This window comes from Chiloscyllium plagiosum, chromosome 32 (genome assembly GCF_004010195.1).
Source record: "Chiloscyllium plagiosum isolate BGI_BamShark_2017 chromosome 32, ASM401019v2, whole genome shotgun sequence".
In the NCBI taxonomy this organism is placed as follows: Eukaryota; Metazoa; Chordata; class Chondrichthyes; order Orectolobiformes; family Hemiscylliidae; genus Chiloscyllium; species Chiloscyllium plagiosum.
In genome coordinates, this window is record NC_057741.1 from 28,197,836 (window position 1) to 28,219,690 (window position 21,855).

General features: G+C 44.2%; 1 protein-coding gene across 3 annotated transcripts in view; it reads left to right on the plus strand.

Annotated features, from left to right (window-relative positions):
* Positions 1–19,796, plus strand: part of fut10 (fucosyltransferase 10) — a 66,921-nt gene extending 47,125 nt beyond the window's left edge. For all 3 annotated transcript variants that reach the window (XM_043674314.1, XM_043674313.1, XM_043674315.1), the window contains exons 3-4: positions 15,452–16,287; positions 17,468–19,796. In XM_043674314.1, coding sequence (XP_043530249.1) covers positions 15,452–16,287; positions 17,468–17,698 — 1,067 coding nt within the window. In that variant the 3' untranslated portion in view covers positions 17,699–19,796. The remainder of the gene's footprint in view (positions 1–15,451; positions 16,288–17,467) is intronic.
* Positions 19,797–21,855: the final 2,059 nt, after the last annotated feature.

The following is a 21,855-nucleotide window of genomic DNA, read 5'->3' on the forward strand; positions in this document are numbered from 1 at the left end:
TGGTCGAATAGCACTCTGAGACCATTCAGCTCCTGCCCCACCAATCGAGTGTCTGATGAACAATTAGTGGTTGTTTCGGAAGGTGGCCAAAAGTTTTTAAAAAAGATTTAATAACGTACTTTTCTAATCAACCTCTGAAATTGCTGGAAAAGCTCAGCAGGTCTGGCAGCATCTGTGGAGTGAAATCAGAGTTAACGTTTAGGGTCTGGTGACCCTTCCTCAGACCTGCTTGTTTCTGATTTCCAGCATCTGCAGTTTTTTCATTCTCTTTTCTAATCAATCTGTGTGGCGGTGTTATTACACACCTCTGGTGCAAGTGGGATTTGAACCCAGGCCTCCTGGTCCAGGGGGTGGGATACTATCACTGCACCACAAGAGGGTCCTCCATCAGCAATTTTTAAAAAGATTTAATCTATTTTTCAAATCAACCTGCTCAGTGATGTTACTTCACACATTTGGATCAGGTGGGACTTGAACCCAGACCTCCCAGTCCACGGGAAGCGATGCTACCCCTGCATAAGACTTCCTCAGTTTTGAAGAGACCTCTGCTCAGGAGTTTGATTCTCACGATCGCCCAGCGTTGCTGATGGAAAGTGAGTAGCGATTATCTCACATAAGAAAGCGGGTGTTAAATCCAGTAGCATTGCATCAAATGCATCTGATGCGGTTACAGGGTAGAACTAGTGTGAACGTGTTGCTTTGCAAAAGTCATGGGCGTGTACTACAGGACTGGCAACAGCTGTCACGTCTGCTAACCTTCTCAACAAAATACGTGGTGGCCCCTGACTGAGAAAAGCAAACTTCCGAAATCTCCCAAACGAAGGGGATTCCAATTTTGCAATCAGTTCAGTAAATTAACTGATTTATGTCTGCTGTGTGAAAGTTAATGCAGGAACATCAACATTCTAGTTAAGGTGCCGTTGTAACTGTGAATGATTTAGCATGCATCAGAGAAATTGCTTAGTTAATTAAGGCAGTTAGCTTTGACATTGTGAATAATTATAATGGTGATTAAACAGTCCGCTGGATTCTCCAGCCCTCCTTCCTCAGGGGATTGCTGCTCCTGCAAGTTGTTGAATTAAGCAAACTGTCCATTCCTCCTGATTGTGTAGTGAGCTGAGAGGCACTTTCTCTACATTGTCCTTTGCATTGCAAATCCAAAGAAGGGATGGCACCAGATGCAATCAACGAGGGAGTAAGCCTTTCCTGTCTGTGTTGGGCCCTCTTGGAAAGGCTTACTTCATCCTACTGTTCTGTTTTGAATTTGCATGGTGCACGTGACTATTTTGGAAAAGGCACTATTGACAGATGTGGAGGTGCCAGTGTTGGACTGGCGTGGACATAGTTTAAAAACTCACACCACACCGGGTTATAGTCCAACAGGTTTATTTGCAAGTATAAGCTTTTGCAGGAGAAAGTGAGGTCTGCAGATGCTGGAGATCAAAGTTGAAACTTTATTGCTGGAACAGCACAGCAGGTCAGGCAGCATCCAGGGAACAGGAGATTCGACGTTTCGGGCACAGGCCCTTCTTCAGGAAGCTTTTGCAGCACCACTCCTTCGTCGGGTAAGGAGCAGCACTCTGAAAGTTTGTACATTCAAACAAACCTGTTGGACTATAACCTGGTGTGGTGTGAGTTTTAACTGCTGACAGAGAACAAGGTGCAGAAGTGAAGCCAATGCAGTGGTTAATGCACTTGACCCCTGGCCTTGCTATTGAGATGTCAAGCTGCAACCAGTCATGTGTGCATGGTTACTGTTACTCTCACTTAATTACCGATTACAGACTTTCAACTCTGTTCCCCAGGCAGTGGAATCACAGCTGGCTGTTTGCACTGCTTCTCAAACTGGATGCTCTGGGCGTGTGGGCAGAAGTGACTCATGGATATCTTACCAGTAGTGAGGAACTTGCCTGGAGAAAATGTAGAGTGGGTGGCATTGGAACAGCCTGAGGATTAGGCCTGGCCTGTTCAGGAGAGGTGTTAGGAAGCATTTCTACACACAAAGGGAGGGAAAGGTTTGGAACTCTCTTCCACAAGTGGCAGTGGATGCTGGATCAGTTTTTAAATTTAAGACCGAGATCGATAAACTTCTCTTCAGCAAAGGTATTAAGAGCAGTGGGCCAAAGGCAGGTGTATGGAGTGAGGCCGCAGATCAGACACGGTCTCCCTGAATGGTGGAACAGGTTAGAATCCCTACAGTATAGAAACAGGCCCTTCAGCCTAACAAGTCCACACCCACCTTCTGAAGAGTAACCCATTCAGACCCATTCCACTACGTTTAACCCCTGACTAGTGCACCCAACCTACACATCCCTGAACACTGTGAGCAATTTAGTCTGGCCAATTCACCTAACTCGCACATCTTTGGATTGTGGGACGAAACCAGAGCATGTGGAGGACATGGTGAAAATGTGCACATTCCACACAGACAGTTGCCTGAGGCTGGAATCGGACCAGGGTCTCTGGCGCTGTTAGGTTACACTGAGCCACCCAACAGTTGTACTGGGCCTTAGTGAGACCATATGGAATATAGTGTACAGTTTTGGTCACCTTTACCTGAGGAAGGATATTTTGGCTACAGAGGAAGTGCAACAAAGGTTCACCAGACTGATTCCTGGGATGGTAGGCCTGACATATGAGGAGAGACTGGATCCGTTAGGATTATCTGATCATCTGAGTTCTGAGAAAGTGTCACCGGGACCTGAAACATTGACTCTGATTTTTCTTCACAGCTTTTCCAGCAACTTCTGTTTTTGCTTCTGGTTTACAGCATCCACAGTTCTTTCGTATTTTATCCGGTTAAGATTATGTTCGCTGGAGTTTACAAAATGAGGGGGGATCTTATAGACACATAGAAAATTCTAACAAGCCAAGACAGGGTAAACACAGGAAAGACGTGTCCAATGACTAGGGAATCCACAACCAGGGGGACATAATCTAAGGATATGGGATAGGCCATTTAGGAATGAGATGAGGAGAATTCTCTTCACCCAGGGAGTGGATATCCTGTGGTATTCTCTGCCACAGGAAGTGGTTGAGGCCAAAATATTGAACGCTTTCAAGAAGGTGATAGTTGGTGGTTGCTTTCCACCATTTGTGGGGAGATTAGAGCCCAGCGTTGGCTGTACAGCTTTGGCATTGCATCTCTTTGTACCTTGGGCAGAGAAAGTGCTGCTGTCTCCAGTGACACCGCCATCATTAACACCTTGCCCAATCTTTGGTTTTACACCCCCACATTTGACACTGACTTCAGTATTGAAAACGACATGAAACTGTTGTAGCAGGTTGGACACATTTTCATCAGCCCTGAGATTAATGACAGATAAAGAGAAAGGGGGCTGAGTTGGCAGAGAGAGGAGAGCCAGGAAACCTACCCTAGAGGTGCCAGTGACCCTCATCATTATGACCAGAAGGCATACGGTTCTTGGGCAATTAATCCCCTGAAGCCGAGAGATACCATCAAGAGGGAGCAAAAGACAGGGTTAAATAAATGTTTCACTGGTTCGGAATTGAATTTGACTGGTACTATGTTTCTCAGAGCTTGGTATTGATTTTGTGTCACTGAGATCAGATTGTGATTTTGATGGAATGCACGGCCTGTAAAAGCCAGTTTTGTTTATTTTAAACTACGTTGACTTCACAGTTCTGGCCCGAAGTGATGTGAACCTGAGCACTGCTTCAGTGAAGGATCTGATATCTGTTTAAATTTTGAAGGACTACATTACATTCTGTGGCTGAGCCAATGTTGGTATCCTGGGATTTATTTTTTCCTCTTGTTTAAGTGTCATTATTACCCCTTCTGACCAGGAATAAATGTGAAGGCAAATTCCAAAACTCTTGCGATTCTAGACAGAAAAAAACCCGAAAGAACTCAAAGTTTGTGTGAAGATTTGTAGCTCGGGTGCTCGTTGTTGTGGTTCTGTTCGCCGAGCTGGAAGTTTTTGTTGCAAACGTTTCGTCCCCTGGCTAGGCGACATCATCAGTGCTTGGGAGCCTCCTGCAAAGCGCTTCTTTGATGTTTCCTCCGGAGTTTATAGTGGTCTGTCCCTGCCGCTTCCAGTTGTCAGTTTCAGCTGTCCGCTGTAGTGATTGGTATATTGGGTCCAGGTCGATGTGTTTGTTGATGGAGTTTGTGGATGAATGCCATGCCTCTAGGAATTCCCTGGCTGTTCTCTGTCTGGCTTGCCCTATGATAGTAGTGTTGTCCCAGTCGAATTCATGTTGCTTGTTGTCTGCGTGCACATGCAGACAACAAGCAACATGAATTCGACTGGGACAACACTACTATCATAGGGCAAGCCAGACAGAGAACAGCCAGGGAATTCCTAGAGGCATTTTGGTTGTGGTATGTCCTCGTTCCGTGGTCTTTCTGTTAGGCATCTGTTGATGAAGTTGCGCGGGTATCCGTTTTTGGCGAATATCTTGTATATGCAGATGGGGATGCTGGAAATCAGAAACTGAAACAGAAATTGCTGGAAAATCTAGCAGCATCTGTGCAGAGAAATTAACATTTCAGGTCCAGTGGCCCTTCTTCAGAACTTAGTTTTTCCCGCAATTTCTGGTTTTGTTTGTGTTTGCTTTTGGATTGAAGTCTGGCCTCAATGCTTTCTCTTGTTTAATTGTTTTGATTACTGTGGGAAATGAATTCACACTTATGGGTTTGAATTCGACTGTACCAGCTACAATTTGCAAATTCTTTTTAATTGACCTGTTCAGACATTTCTGCACATCTCTAGGGTAGGTAGGTCTGCAACCCAGACCTCATAACCAATATGTAAGGACACTACCACTGTGCCATAAGATCTCCATTGTGTGTTTGTAAGAAAGTGGAAACACATCAGCCCCTCTATGAATTCAGTGATGTCTTTTGCAAAGGATTGTCTTAATCACTGCAAAGGTGACTTGAACAAATATGTGGAGAACATGTTCAATATGAGTCATAACCAATTTTATTTCCCAGGAAAGTGAAGATATAAATGGTAGTTATGATCCGATTAATTTCTTCCAATAATAATAGTGTTGTGCAAAACAATAAATGAGTTATGCTTCCCCACAGCAATCGATCGTCTTACTTGACCTAAACTGAATGCCTCCAAATCAGTTAAAAAAAACAGAAATTGCTGTGAAAACTCAGCAGATCTGGCAGCATCTTTGCGGAGAAAGCAGAGTTAACAACTTCGGGTCCAGTGACCCTTCTTCAGAATTAAACTCCAGAACACCTGAGCTGCCAGAAGAGATGGTGGAGGCTGGTACAATTACAGCATATAAAAGGCATCTGGATGGGTACATGAATAGGAAGGGCTTCGAAGGATATGGGCCAAGTGCTGACAAATGGGACTAGATTAGGTTAGGATAACTGGTTGGCATGGATGAGTTAGGATGGAAGGGTTGTAACAACTCCATATTGTACAACTCTATGACCCTATGACTCTAATCAGTTTTTGGTTTATCCAATCTTTTAGACCCTGTGAATGTCTTTGCAGTTTTCCCTTCTGCTCTCTGAAACATTAGGTCCAAAGATTTTCCAGCACAATGGATCTGATATGTTCTCAATTTATGAAGACCTCATTGTTCACTGTTTACAATCTGTAGGAAAGATATCTGTCAGTAAGCATTATTGTATGTTAACCTTTTTCATTTTCTTTTTAAAAGCTCACTATTCGCCGTGACCCTCTTTACAAATCCTTTCAGTGTCAAAAAACTCCAACATTTCAGAAATATAACGCTGCTGTGAAATTACATTGCTACTTGCTGTCTCAACATGTTTTTAATTCATTCCTGAGACATGGGCATTGCTGACCAGGTCAGAATTCATTAACTCTGAACTGCTTTCTGGGTAATCATGTTGCTGTGAGGCTGGAGTCACATGTAGGCCAAGCTGGATAAGGATGGCAGATTTCCTTCCCTAAGGGACACTACTGAACCAGATGGGTTTTTGCAACAATTGACAATGAGTTCACAGTCATCACGGCCAGGGCGGCACGGTGGCTCAGTGGTTAGCACTGCTGTCTCACAGCACCAGGATCCTGGGTTCGATTCCCGCCTGTCCTGTAAGGAGTTTGTACTTTCTCCCCATGTCTGTGTGGGTTTTCTCCGGGTGCTCCAGTTTCCTCCCATAATCCAAAGATGTGCAGGTTAGGTGAATTGGCCATGCTGAGTTGCCCACAGTGTGAGGTGTGTTGGTCAGGGGTAAATGTAGGGGAATGGGTTTGGGTGGGTTTCTCTTCGGAAGGGCGGTGTGGACTGGTTGGGCCGAAGGGCCTGTTTCCACACTGTAGGGAATCTAATCTAATCTAATTAGACTTGGATTTCTAAACTTGTGTTGAATTCAGACTCTGCCATTTGCCACGGTAGATTCCCAGTCGAGATCCCCAGAACAGTATCTGGGCCTCTAGATTTCTGATCCAGTGACTGAACCGCTCACTAGCAGCTCCACTTAAAATGTCGAATGCTAGGCACTGAATAAAGCATTGAGCTTACTTCAGCGAAAACCCAGTATTTATATCAGTGAAAGGACATGGCTCTCTTTCACATGCTCCAATTTTAACAGCAGCGAGAGTGGTGTCAGCAAGGATCAGAGGACTGCCGGGAAGATAAATTTCCCTCTAAAAGGACTTACTTTGAGAGTCAGTGGCCTCCATTTTCAGCAGCAGTTGGAGGGAACACCAGGGGGCTGCCGGGAAGGTAAATTAATCCTTTTAAAAACTTATCTCATGTATGGGTGGAGTGCACGCTGAGCAAGAACACGCAGGATAGCTGAGTAAGTGAGGTGTTTGCTTTACCCAAAGCAAAACTCCCACCCTTCCTCCACCTCTAACCAAAAAAAGGTTCTGTGTGCCAGATTGATAAGGTTACTAGTTTTTTTTTTTCAATAGTCTCTTTGGGAATTTAGAATAGTGGGAATGGATGTTAGGGCAGTTGAATGTTCCTCTGCAGAATGTGGGAGGTAAGGGTCACCACTAGTGTCCCCATTGACTTCATTTGCGGGATGTGCACCCAAATCCAGCTCCTCGAAAACTGCGTTAGGGAACTGGAGCTGGATGAACTTTGGATCATTCGGGAGGCTGAGGGGGTAATTGGGAGGAATTATAGGGATGTAGTCACAGCTCAGGTCCAAGAAAAAGGTAGATGGGTTACAGTCAGGGGGCGGAAAGGGAACAGGCAGACAGTGCAGGGATCCCCTCTGGCCGTTCCCCTCCATAACAAGTATACCGTTTTGGATACTGTTGCCGGAGCGGAGTAGAGCATTAGTCATTGGGGTCTCCATAGTTAAGGGGACAGATAGGAGATTCTGTGGGAACGAGAGAGACTCGTGTTTGCGTGTTGCCTCCCAGGTGCCAGGGCCCATGATTTTTCGGATTGAGTTTTTCAGGATCCTTAAGAGTTTGGGGAGCAGCCCCATTCCACATTGGTACCGATGACATAGGTAGGAAAAGGGATGGAGATGTAAGGCAGGATTTCAGGGAGCTAGGGTGGAAGCTTAGAGCTAGAACAAACAGAGATGTTATCTCTGGTTTGCTACCCGTGCCACGTGCTAGCAAGGCAAGGAATAGGAAGAGAGCGCAGTTGAACACATGGTTGCAGGAATGGTGCAGGAAGGAGGATTTTGGATTCCTGGATAATTGGGGCTTATTCTGGGGGAGGTGGAACCTCTACAAACAGGATGGGCTTCACCTGAACCAGAGGTTTACCAATATCCTGCGGAGGAAACTTACTAATGCTCTTTGGGAGGTTTAAGCTAATTCAGCAAAGGGATGGGAACCTGAATTGTAGCTCCAGTGTACAAGAGGTTGAGGGTAGTGAGGTCAAGAATAAGGTTTCAAGGTCACAAGAGTGTACCAGCAGGCAGGAAGGTGGTTTGAAGTGTGTTCAGGAGCATCCGGAATAAGGTGGGTGAACTTGCAGCATGGGTTGGTACCTGGGGCTTTGATGTTGTGGCCATTTCAGAGACCCGGATAAAGCAGGGACAGGAATGGTTGTTGCAGGTTCCAGAGTTTCGATGTTTCAGTAAGAATAGGGAAGGTGGTAAATGAGGGGGAGGTGTGGCATTGTTAGTCAAGGACAGTATTACAGTGGTAGAAGGGACATTTGAGGACTTGTCTACTGAGGTTAGAAATAGGAAAGGAGAGGCCACTCTGTTGGGAGTTTTCTACAGGCCTCTGAAACATTCTGTAGAGGAAAGGATTGCAAAGATGATTCTGGATAGGCGTGAGAGTGATAGGGTAGTTGTTATGGGGGACTTTAACTTCCCAAATATTGACTAGAAATGCTATGCTTCGAATACTTTGTATGAGTCAGTTTTTGTCCAATGTGTATAGGACGGTTTGTTGATCGGCCAACGAGGTGAGGCCACATTGGATTTGGTACTGGTTAATGAACTAGGCCAGGTGTTCGATTTGGAGGTAGGTGAGCACTTTGGTGATAGTAACCACAATTCGGTTACATTAACTTTAGTGATGGAAAGGGATAGATGTATACCACAGGGCAAGAGTTATAGCTGGGGATAAGGCAATTATGATGAGTTTAGGCAAGATTTAGGATGCATAAGGTGGGGAAGGAAACTGCAGGGGATGGGCAAAATTGAAATATGGAGCTTGTTCAAGGAACAGCTACTGCGGGTCCTTGGTGAGGCAGGGAGGAGGTGGTCGAGTGAGGGAACTGTGGTTTACTAAAGGAGTTGAATATCTTGTCAAGAGGAAGAAGGAGGCTTATATAAAGATGAGAAATGAAGGCTCAGTTAGGGCAATAAACAGTTACAAGTTAGCCAGGAAGAACCTAAAGAGAGAGCTAAGAAGAGCCAGGAGGTGACATGAGAAATCTTTGGCAGGTAGGATCAAGGAAAACCCTAAAGCTTTCTATAGGTATGTCAGGAATAAAAGAATAGCAAGGGTAAGATTAGGGCCACTTAAGGACAGTAGTGGGAAGTTGTGCATGGAGTTTGAGGAGATAGGAGAGGTGCTAAATGAATATTTTTTGTCAGTATTCACACTGGAAAAAGAAATGTTGTTGAGGAGAATACTGAGATACAGGCTATTAAAATAGAGGGGATTGAGGTTCAGAAGAAGATGGGGTTAGCAATTCTGCAAAGTGTGAAAATAGTCAAGTCCCCTGTGCTGGATGGGATTTATTCGAGGATTCTCTGGGAAGCTAGGGAGGAGACTGTAGAACCTTTGTTTTGATCTTTGTCATCATTGTCTACAGGAATAGTGCCAGAAGACTGAAGGATAGAAAATGTCCCCTTGTTCAAGAAGGGGAGTAGAGACAACTCTGGTAATTTCAACCAGTGAGTCTTTCTTCGGTTGTAGGTAAAGTGTTGGAAAGGATTATAAGAGATAGGATTTATAATCATTTCGAAAGGAATAATTTTATTAGGGATAGTCAACACGGTTTTGTGGAGGGTAGGTCGTACCTCACAAACCTTATTGAGTTCTTTTGAGAAGGTGGATGTGGGTCAAGCAGTTGATGTGTGTATGGATTTCAGTAAGGCATTTGATATAGTTCCCCACAGTAGGCTATTGTACAAAAACGGAGGCATGGGATTGAGGGTGATTTAGCAGTTTGGATCAGAAATTGGCTAGCTGAAAGAAGTGGTGGTTGATGGGAAATGTTCATCCTGGAGTTCAGTTACTAGTAGTGTACCAAAAGGATCTGTTTTGAGGCCACTGCCATTTGTCATTTTTATAAGTGACTTGGATAAGGGTGTAGAAGAATGGGTTAGTACATTTGCAGGTAACACTAAGGTCAGTGGAGTTGTAGACAACATGGAAGGATGTTGCAGGTTACAGAGGGGCATAGATAAGCTGCAGAGCTGGGCTGAGAGGTGGCAAATGGAATTTAATGCGGAAAAGTGTGAGCTGATTCACTTTGGAAGGAGTAACAGGAATACAACGTACTGGGCTAATGGTAAGATTCTTGGTAGTGTAGATGAGCAGAGAGATCTCTGTGTCCATGTGCATAGATCCCTGAAAGTTGCCACCCAGGTTGATAGGGTTGTTAAGAAGGCATGTGGTGTGTTAGCTTTTATTGGTAGAGAGATTGAGTTTCTAAGCCATGAGGTCATGTTGCAGCTGTACAAAATCTGGTATGGCCACACTTGGAGTATTGCGTACAATTCTGGTCACTGCTTTATAGGAACAATGTGGAAGCATTCAATAGGGTTCAGAAGAGATTCACTAGGATGTTGCCTGGTATGACAGGAAGGTCTTGTGAGGAAAGACTGACAGATTTGAGGCTGTTTTCGTCAGAGAGAAGAAACTTGAGATGTGACTTAATAGAGACATACAAGATGATCAGAGAATTAGATAGGATGGACAGTGAGAGCCTTTTTCCTCAGATGGTGATGGCTAGCATGAGGGGACATAGCTTTAAATTGAGGGGTGATAAATATCGGACAGATGTCAGAGGTAGGTTCTTTAGTTAGAGTGTAGTAAGGGCATGGAACGCCCTGCCCGCAACAGTAGTGGACTCGCCAACTTTAAGGGCATTTAAATGGTCAATGGATAAACATATGGATGATAATAGAATAGTGTAGGTTAGATGGGCTTCAGACTGGTTTCGCAGGTCGGCACAACATCGAGGGCTGAAAGGCTTGTATTGCGTTGTAATGTTCTACGTTCTATGGTTGATACGGGGGTTTGAAGTCAGCCAGTGTACTGAAGCTAAAATACACAACTCTCATTCTAAACAAATCTGAACAAAGTCTTGATATAAGTGGTAGACAGAGACTGAACTGACCCTCAATAGTTCACTGAACACAAGTGCAAGCTTTCTCTCGGTACTGTTGTCTAGCTGACATGGCAGAAATGGGTTCTGTTGCAGAGTCATTGAATTTATGTGCTGGCTGAAGAACATTAAGTTGGTTAATGTATTTTGTGATTGCTCTGTTGCGTATTTAATATTAAAAACCCAAGTGTAGGCGAAAGGAGGAAAGTCATGTGTTAGCTTTGTGGATTTATCATGAGTGGAAGATTCATGTTTCTCCTTGTTTGTGTATACAGCTTGCACTGAAGAACAGAACAAAAGTTGACATGACTAAAACTTCCCCCTCCCCCCAACCCCACCTTCTATGGTGGGTGCAAGTAGCAAAATATTTACATTAAAAAGCTTAGTGCCAAACTTACTCAGGGAAACATTTACACACAGTGGGGTGGGGGTGGGGGAGAATGCATGCATACATGATTTACTGTATACCTTCATATGTGTGTGAAATTCTATCCAGATAAAATCCCTACAGTGTGGAAGCAAGTAATTCAGCCCAATGAGTTCACACCGGCCCTCGGACAAGGATCTCACCCAGGTCCATCCCCCTACCCTGTAACCCTACATTTCCCATGCTTCATGCACCTAACTTACACATCCCTGAACATTTTGGGGTGATTTAACATGGTCAATCTACCTAACCTGCACATCTTTGGACCGTGGGAGTAAACCCATGCAGGCACGGGGAGAAAGTGCAAACTCCACACAGAAACTCACCCAAGGCTGGAATCAAATGCATGTCCCAGGCGCTGTGAGGCAGCAGTGCTAGCCACTGAGCCACCGTGCCACCCAATTATATTGAGTGTGTATATATTTACGCCGTCCAAACCTGTAATTCCTGAATCCTGCACCAGTATCCGTTTTAGCAGTCTGCACCACTCTTTGTTTCCGTTGCTGGTCTCCTGTGCATGCTTTTGAAAGGTTGAAAATTTTGCAACTAGGATCTGGTTGTCGCCAATAGCTGACATCTTGCACACTTCAGTAAATTCATTTTACTAACTGGGTCACAAGAATGATATGCTCAGTCTACACGAAGAAGTGGAGGAATGCAGTTTCAAGGCGTCGCTTTCCAGGTTCAGGGTGGAGCTATCACTTACAAAACTGCTCGTTTACAGTTGTCCTTGAGAAAATGATGGTGAACTTTCAGTCCGACGAGGTCAAGTTGGCAGGTTACCTTCCCTAAAGAGCATTTGTGAACCAGTTATGTTTCTCCTCCCTCTCTTCCTCCTCCCTCTCTTCCTCCTCCCTCTCTTCCTCCTCCCTCTCTTCCTCTTCCCTCTCTTCCTCTTCCCTCTCTTTCTCTTCCCTCTCTTTCTCTTCTCTCTCACTCACACGCACACACACGCACACACACTTAGCCTGATGCCAACTCGACAGTCTAGATTTTATTTTCACAGAACAGGAATTCAAATTTGCAAACTCTGATACACACAGGAAAGGTAATGTCACTGTTGCCCTACAGAACCTTAGGGCTAAACAAAAAAAAAACAACTGCAGATACTGGAAATCAGAAATAAAAACAGAAATAGCTAGAAAACCTCAGCATGCCAGGCAGCATCTGTGAAGAGAAAGCAAAGTTAACGTTTCAGGTCCAGTGACCCTGCTTCAGAACAGAAAGGACCCATTCTGGGTCCTCGGTCACAAGTTCTAGCCCTTGTCCTACAAATTAATTAAAAGCAAGTTGAGAAAATATTGGGGAGGCAATGGCTTAGTGCCTGTTAATCCAGAGATCCAAGTAGTGTTCTGGAGACCTGGGTTTGCATCCTGCAGATGGTGGCATTTTATTTTCATAAAAATCTAGAATTCAGAGTCTAATGATGACCATGAATCCATTGCCAATTATTGGAAAAACCCATCTGGGTCACTAATGTCCTTTTAGGGAAGGAAACTGCCATCATTACCTGGTCTGGCCTACACATGTCTCCAGACCCACAGCAACGTGGTTGACTCTTAACTGCCCTCTGGGATGGGCAATAAATACTGGCCCAACCAGGAATGTCCTCATCCCTTGAATGAGTAAAAAAAAAAGTAGCAATGTAATTTTAAAGTGCCCATTCAAAGAGCTGAGGATATTGAAACTAGAGAAACAAGAACAGAAATTGCTGGAAAAAATCAGCAGGTCTGGCAGCATTTGTGAAGAGAAATGAGAATTAAAGCTTCAGGTCCAATGACCCTTCGGAACCGGAACAGGTCCTTTCTGCTTTTGTTTTGGATCATAGGGCTGCTCTCTCGTTATAGAGAAACGACTGGAGGTGGCTTAACCTGAGCGACACGATGCCTCAGTCAAGGGAAGAGGCTGAGAAGGGGAGTAACTTTAGCCTGTGTAGGAATTAAACCCATGCCATTGGTCTTATTCTGCATTGCAAACCTGCCATCCAGTCAACTGAGCTAGCTGACCCCCTCCCTTCTCACAGCATATGAATTACGAACAGGGGTAGGCCACTCAACCTCTCTTGACTACTTTACCATGGAGTAAGACCATGACTAATCTCAGTGTGGTCCATCCTGTGCCTCAGTGTAGTCCGAATACTCTGTGCACATCAGCAGCTTTATAATACTCTGTTGGGCATGAGCGAGATATAAGAAGGGTTCAGTCACACTTTATTAGCATTGTGATAGACCATTACTTTGTAAGGCTAATTGGCTGCAGCATCAAATTGTGTACTGGTTTGTCTGAGAGCTGTTTTAAAAATTAACTTAAATATTCATGAGGTATTTTTGACAACTGTATCATAAGTCATTTTCCATATTTGTGTTTTACCTGTGTAACCTACACCAATTATTTTTAAAGGGCGACACAGTGGCACGGTGGTTAGCACTGCTGCCTCACAGCAACAGAGACCCGGGTTCAATTCCCGCCTCAGGCAACTGTCTGTGTGGAATTTGCACATTCTCCCCGTGTCTGCGTGGGTTTCCTCTGGATGCTCCGGTTTCCTCCCACAGTCCAAAAATGTGTAGGCTAGGTTAATTGGCCATGTTAAATTGCCCATGGTGTTAGGTGAAGGGGTGTAAATACAGGGGAATGGGACTGGGTGGGTTGCTCATCGGAGGGTCGGTGTGGACTTGTTGGGCTGAAGGGCCTGTTTCCACACTGTAAGTAATCTAATCTAATCATACTATTGCAAAATGTGATGAACTAAACAGTTGTCTCTACTTTGTTGTGTAGTGAGGTGTTAGAATGTAGAACTGAAACACTCCTCCTTCTTTCCCCCATCTCCTGATTTGAAATTTACTCTGAAGGTTGCTTTGTCTTTCCTCCGGTTAATGGATCTAATGACATTATTCACCATAAGTCAAAAATTTAATTTAGTTTTAATTTATTCATTCATTGGATGTGGGCGTTGCTTGACAGTCCAATGTTTCTTGCCCATTTCATTTGGAAGGGTAGTGCTGTGCCATTAGAAACCCTGCAGTCCATGTGGTAAAGGCACTCACATAGTACACTTAAGTAAGGCTTGAAATTTCGACCTATTGACAGTGAAGGAATGGCAATGTATTTCCAAGTTGTCCCCTGCACATGCTGTCCTTATCCTTCCAGGTGGGAGAATTTGGGAGCGGCTGCTGGAGGAGCCTTCACTCGTGCTGTGTAACCCTTCATTCTGTTACATTGCTGTTCTTTTTCATGAATCCATTAGGGCTAACGTGTTATTGGTACATTCTAAAGTAAATTATACAGTAACATGTAAATTGGCATATGAGTTTTAAATGGGACCTTGCTTCATGTCAGAACAAAAATCACAGAAAAAAATTGCTTTGTTTGGTCTAAAGTTGCTTTGCATCTATACCCAATTTATGGTGGGGTTTAAAACATAATCATTCCCCCTTCTGTTCCAGTTCTCCCCTTCCCCCGACGACATCTACCTGCTAATATAAATTTCCACTAATCTGTGCCTCAGTTCACTGCACAGTTGTCTTATGTGATTCCAGTTAGTGAGCATGAACCCTGCTGTTTGACCAAGGGAAGTGTTACGTTTAATCCAGATGGTATATCACACAAGGAGGTCTTTTGATTGTGTCCATACATTGGAGATGGGGGGATAGTGGGCAGGGATTCACCGATTTCTCCCCTGCACCCCATTCCTCATCCTATCTCCCCTGTCACTAATCTTTGGTCTGCGGAAGTGTGACAAATTTGTAATGGGAGTGGACCTGGTAATCCAGAAAACTGGGAGCTAATGTTCTGGAGAACTGGGTTTGAATCCCACTATGGCAGATGGTGAAATTAATGGTGACCACACAGTCACTGTTTATTATCGTAAAAAGCTATCTGATTTAGTAATGTCTTTCAGGGAAGGAAATCTGCCATCCTTACCTGGTCTGGCCTACAAGTGACCACCAGCAATGTGGTTGACTCTGAACTCCGCTCTGAAATGGCTGAGCAAATGGCAGTCCGATCCAGGGCAATTAGAGACAGGCAATAAAGCCTGGACTAGCCAACAGATTTTCGATCCCATGAATGAATAAACAACAATATGTGGCTCAGAAGATGAAACCAGAGTTTAATCTAATCCTCTTGGAACTGGCAATGGTCACTTCAATCACAGTTTCTACAACTCCTAGATATAGAGACATTCTGCTGATCAAGACATTATTGGTGCTCATTATCATTGAGCTTGTGTGTGAATTAACAGTCTGTTTTATGAGCATTATTTGAAACGTTAACCTTTTTTTTCCACATCTCTAATTTGAATAGGTACAGACTTCCAGATCAATAGTTTACCGTTGCCTCGGAAACACCACCATGATTGGGCCTTGTTCCATGAAGAATCCCCGAAAAACAATTACAAGCTTTTTCACGAGCCTGCCATCACCTTATTTAATTACACGTCCACATTCAGTCGCAACTCTCATATGCCCCTGACCACCCAGTACCTGGAGAGCATCGAGGAACTGAAAACCCACAAGTACTTGATCCCGCTGTCTCGCAAGAATCAGCTGAGGGAACATCTGGCACCATTAGCGTATGTACAGTCTGACTGTGATCCACCTTCAGACAGAGACAGTTACGTTCAGGAATTGATGAAATACATCCCAGTGGATTCCTACGGGACATGTTTGCATAACAAGGACCTTCCCAGTCACCTGAAAGATCCCACATCCATGGATGATGATGGACTTTACAAGATTCTTGCTCAGTACAAATTTATCCTCGCTTTCGAGAACGCTGTTTGTGATGATTACATCACTGAGAAGTTGTGGAGATCCTTCAAGCTGGGCGTGGTTCCAGTTTATTTTGGTTCCCCCAGTATAGCTGACTGGCTTCCCAGTAATCAAAGCGCTATTCTTGTCAAGAGTTTCTCACACCCCAAGGAATTGGCTGAGTACATCTTGCAATTGGATGGCAATGACCAAGAGTATGAAGTCTTCCTCGAGTGGAAATGGAAGGGTCCCATCTCCAATGCGAAGCTGCTGACTGCCATGAAGGAACGCAAGTGGGGTGTTCAAGATCTGTCCCAGGACAATTACATTGATGCCTTTGAATGTCTAGTGTGTAACAGAGTGTGGGAAAATCTCAGAAGAAAGGAAGAGGTATTTTATGTGTATAACTTCTTCTCTGTTGTTTCATGAGCTGAAAGGCTTACGTTGACAGTACAGTCATAAAATTGTTGAGAGAGGAAGCAGTCCATTTTCAGTTTAGAGGGCTCAGAACTCTATAATGCTGGGATTATTTCCCATTTAAATCAGATTTTTAAAAATTCCACTTGTGATGGGAGGGATTGGGAGCGGTGTGTGTAGATGTTTCTAAATCTACTCTGATGTCTTGACCACTTGCCAGGATGTACTGGAATGAGAACAAACAAAAAGGCGAGAAAAAAATCCCTGATGTGGAGGAGCCAGTGTTGGAGTAGGATGGACAAAGTTAAAAATCACACAACACCAGGTTATAGTCCAACAGGTTTATTTGGAAGCACACTAGCTTTCGGAGTGCTGTTCCTCCAACCCAACAGATCAGGTAGCATCTGTGGAGAGAAACAGAGTTAATGTTACAAATTGATGACCTTTACCAGAACTGAAGCCAAACAGGAGAGTTTTTAAGCCAGTGGCATTGTGGGGAGGGAAGATAGGAAGAATGAAGGAGAGCGTCTGTGACAGGGTGGGGATCAGGGGAGATTAAATAACAAAGTGTCTCATGGTGCAACAGCCAAAAGGAGTTGTTGTGGATGTGTTGTGTCCAAGTGAGTGTGAATTGCTCCATAATAAAAATGCAACATGAAGGATTTTTAAAAGAAACAAGGCAAAGCTGAGCTCAGCAGAACAAACACCAAGGTAGTTATGATCTATAAAGTTTTTGAACTGAGCGTGGAGACCGAAAGGCTGTAGAGTGCCACTTTGAAATGTAGTTTGTTAAGCTTACGTTGGATCATACTGGATCAGTGTTGCCAACCCTAGACAGAAAGGTCAGCATTTTTGTTCTCATTTCAGGCTCCCACCATCTACAACATTTTGCTTTTATGTAGGAACCTGGTGGAACTCACTGGGAATCTAAACGTTTGCGAATCCTTTCCTTAGACTTTGAGATCAGTCCCGCGGCTTCAGTGGAAGAGTTGGCTGGGACAAACAGAAATGATAATACAGGCCCACATGGCTTGGGTTGGAGTTAGGTGATGTTTGATGTCGGCAATAGGTAGCTGGAGCTGTAGCTGGATTTCGTTCCTTAGCCCTTACTAATTCTCTTTTTTTTTTAAATCACTCTTTGCCTTATCAACAGGGTTTACCGCCAATTCAGTGGCAGGCACGAGCCAATCATTTGAGCTGCCCAGAGCCTGTGGCATTCACCTTCATACCCTCCTCGCTGGGGGCATCAGTGATGCGAGAGCTGTGGATGCCAAGTTTCCACCAGTCGAAACGCGAAGCTGCTGCATTAAGACGCCTCGTGGAACTGAACCAAAACTTTACAACCGAGCAGTTCTGGAGGATGGTGTTTAAGGAGAAACTTTAATTTTATTTCTTAGGATAAGAAATGCATCCATTTTTGGGTTGCTTCTGAGGAACCACATGAGAAACGTATCCACTTTCTGCAATGCAGTCAGAGAGGGGAAAAAAAAACTCCAATGATTATTAAGTTCCATACTGCCACTGTGCATCTTTCAGAGGTTCCACGTCAGTGATGGGATTTAACTGTAGTATCTGTCAGCTGATTGTAACTTGGAGTAAGTGGTGTTTCCTCATGCGCAGGAGATTTCCTCAATAAGAACCATTTAAAATCTTGTGGACCTTGAAATTATGCTGTGGCAGGCTTTTAACTGCTGAACAAGTTCTTCTGAAGATCCTTTCTGCTGTTTTCATGGAAGCATTAACCCCCTTCAAATTCATCGACAAATTCCCTCCTCTAGAATGAATGGAAAAAATGAATCTGAAATGGAAGTTCCAAGTGTCTGTGCTTAATGGCTGTCATTAAGACCAACCATTTTCCACTGCATCATTTAAGCTTCCTTCCATCGTAAGGGCAGAGGTGGGATTGTCACTAAAGACTTGCCTGGGTGAGTGCGAACTTCACACCATTCGAGAAAAAGTAGACCGACGGTTAGAACATTCACTCCCTACAGCACAGGTGCACACTGTGTATCATCTACAAGACACACTGCAGCAACTCAACAAGACTCCTTCGGCATATTCCAAACCCCTGACCTCTACCATCTAGAAGGACGAGGGCAGCAGATACATGAGAATGCCACCGTCTGCAGGCTGCTCCTCAAGCCACTCACTATCCTAACTTGGAGCTATATTGCCTTGCACTGGACCAAAATCCTGGCCCTTCCTTCCTATTGGCATTGTGGGTGTACCTACAACAGCTCGACCACAGCAGTTCAAGGAGGTAGCCCTGGAGGGTAAGTAGGGATGGAAATTAAATGCTGGCTTAGCCAGCAATGCCCACGTCTTGTAACCATAGCATCCTTTCAAGGTCATGGCTACCAGGGTGCAAAGATAATGTCTAAGTTGCTGGAATAAATTACAGGTAGCTGCATATCAAATTCAACTGGCTGCCAGCATAAATGCAGACTGGGATTTCACAATGAGAAGATCATGTAGAAAATTTGATTTAACTAATGGAAGTTGTGAGACTCTCTGTCATCAGGAACGTAACCTTTAACTTTCCCTGCCTTGACATATCTGCTGCTGCTGAAACCCTCATTCAAGCCTTTGTTACCATTGGATTCAACTATTCCAACTTTGCCTTGGATACCTTCTGACTTTATATCCTGTGTGACCTAGAGCTGATCTGAAATGTTTGCTGACCATTTTTCTTATCAATTCCAGTACTTAAATGAGTAACATTAGTGCCATAATATGTCTCTATTCGATTATCATTCTTCCAAGCTGTGGTTGATACATTCAGTATATATTAACATATTAATTGGTTTGCTGAGAATCACTGCCATAATTGGATCTCTAGATTCTGCTTGTGTCTATAAATCCGTTGAAATACCTTAACTTAATTAGAGTTTTGTAACTCCCTGCACACTACAGTATTTGTATCCTGGATGTTTAGCTTTATATCTGACAGCCTTAAGCAAAAAGTTGTTTTACAAGTAGGGTACGAATTGGTAATTCGCTGCTGTATTTTCTTTTTTTTCTAAAGTAACACAATATCTTGTTATCAGAAAAGCACATTGAAGGCGATATGAAGTAATGCTGATGTAAAGACAACGATGTATATGTCGTGGGTTAAAAATTGGAGAATTGAGAATGCATTATATCTCTGCTCAGATATCCGAATGTGAATATTTTGCGATTCCTTAAACCCTCCCCATTATTTAATAAGATTGTGGCTGATCTGATTATTCCGTGTTGCTGCCTGTCCCAATAACCTTTCACCTTCTAGCTTATCCAAGAATATCTCTTCCTCTGCCTTAAAAATATTCAATAACTCTGCTTCCACCATTTTTTGACAGTGAGGTCTAAAGACAATGACCCTCTGAGAGAAACTATTTCTCCTCATCGCTGTCTCCAATGGATGACCCCTTGTTTTACATTAGGAGAAAGTGAGGACTGCAGATGCTTGAGATTAGAGTCAAAAAGTGTGGCACTGGAAAATCACAGGCAATTAGGCAGTATCCGAGGAGTAAGAGGATAAATGTTTCAAGTATAAGCTCTTCATCAGGAAGAGCTGTTCATCATGATGAAGAGCTGATGCTCGAAATGCTGACTCTCCTGCTCCCCACCTGATATTTTTTGACCCTTGTATTAAACAGTCACCCATACTTCCAGATTCTCCCACCAGAGAGAACATCCTCTACACTTCCACCCAGTCAAGACCCCTCAGGATCTTGTATGTTTCGATCAAGTTGCCCCTTATTCTTCAAAACTCTAGCGGAAGCAAACCTAGTCTATCTAACCGTATCCTCATAAGATAACCCATCCATTCCAAGTTAAAAATCACACAACACCAGGTTATAGTTCCATCGGTTTATTTGGAAGCATTAGCTTTTAGAGCGCTGCTCTTTCAGAAGGATGATGACGTCAGCATATACGAGGGGGCATAACTACGAATTGAGGGGTGATAGATTTAAGACAGATGTCAGAGGCAGATTCTTTACGCAGAGAGTGGTAAGGGCGTGGAATGCCCTACCTGCTAATGTACTCAACTCAGCCACACTAGGGAGATTTAAACAATCCTTAGATAAGCACATGGATGATTTTGGGATAGTGTAGGAGGATGAGCTGAGAATAGTTCACAGGTCAGCGCAACAGCGAGGACCAAAGGGCCTGTTCTGTGCTGTATTGTCCTATGTTCTATGTACTATGTAAAGTGGAGGTTAAGATCATGCTCACAGAATTTATAGCCAGTGGTCCAGTGTCATGGAGATGTGATACATTTAAACAATTGTTTACTCACCTCCATCTAAGGCTCCAAAGGAGATTTCCACATATCATTTAGAAACATAGAAACATAGAAAAAAATACAGCGCAGTACAGGCCCTTTGGCCCTCGATGTTGCGCCGATCCAAGCCCACCTAACCTACACTAGCCCACTATCCTCCATATGCCTATCCAATGCCCGTTTAAATGCCCATAAAGAGGGAGAGTCCACCACTGCTACTGGCAGGGCATTCCATGAACCCACGACTCGCTGAGTAAAGAATGTACCCCTTACATCTGTCCTATACCTACCACCCCTTAATTTAAAACTATGCCCCCTCGTAATAGCTGACTCCATACGTGGAAAAATGTTCTCATCGTCAACCCTATCTAAACCCCTAATCATCTTGTACACCTCTACCAAGTCACCCCTAAACCTTCTTTTCTCCAATGAAAACAACCCCAAGTGCCTCAGCCTTTCCTCATACGATCTTCCTACCATACCAGGCAACTTACTGGTAAACCTCCTCTGCACCCGTTCCAGTGCCTCCACATCCTTCCTATAGTATGGCAACCAAAACTGCACACACTACTCCAGATGCGGCTGCACCAGAGTCTTATACAACTGCAACATGACCTCAGGACTCCGGAACTTAATTCCTCTACCAATAAAAGCCAGTAAGCCATATGCCTTCTTCACCGCACTATTTACCTGGGTGGCAACTTTCAGAGATCTGTGTACATGGACACCAAGATCCCTCTACTCATCCATTTATTGTATCTGTTGCTCCTGATGCGGTCCCCTCAACATTGGGGAGACTGGACGCCTTCTCACTGAGTGCTTTAGAGAACACCTCTGGGACACCGGCACCAATCAACCCCACCGCCCCGTTGTCGAACATTTGAACTCCCCCTCCCACTCTCCTGAGGACATGCAGGTCCTGGGCCTCCTCCACTGCCACTCCCTCACCACCTGATACCTGGAGGAAGAACGCCTTATCTTCCGCCTTGGGACCCTCCACTCCCATGGCATCAATGTGGACTTCCCCAGCTACCTCATTTCCCCACCCTCAACCTCACCCCCACCCCAGTTCCAACCTTACAGCTCAGCACCATCCTCATGACCTGTCTCATCTGTCAATCTTCCTTCCCACCTATCCGCTCCACCCTCCTCTCTGACCTATCACCTTCATCCCCAACTCATCCACTTATTGCACTCTTTCCCCCCCACATGCCCCACCGCCCTCCCATTTATCTCTCCACGCCTGAGGTTCCCAGCCTCATTTCTGATGAAGG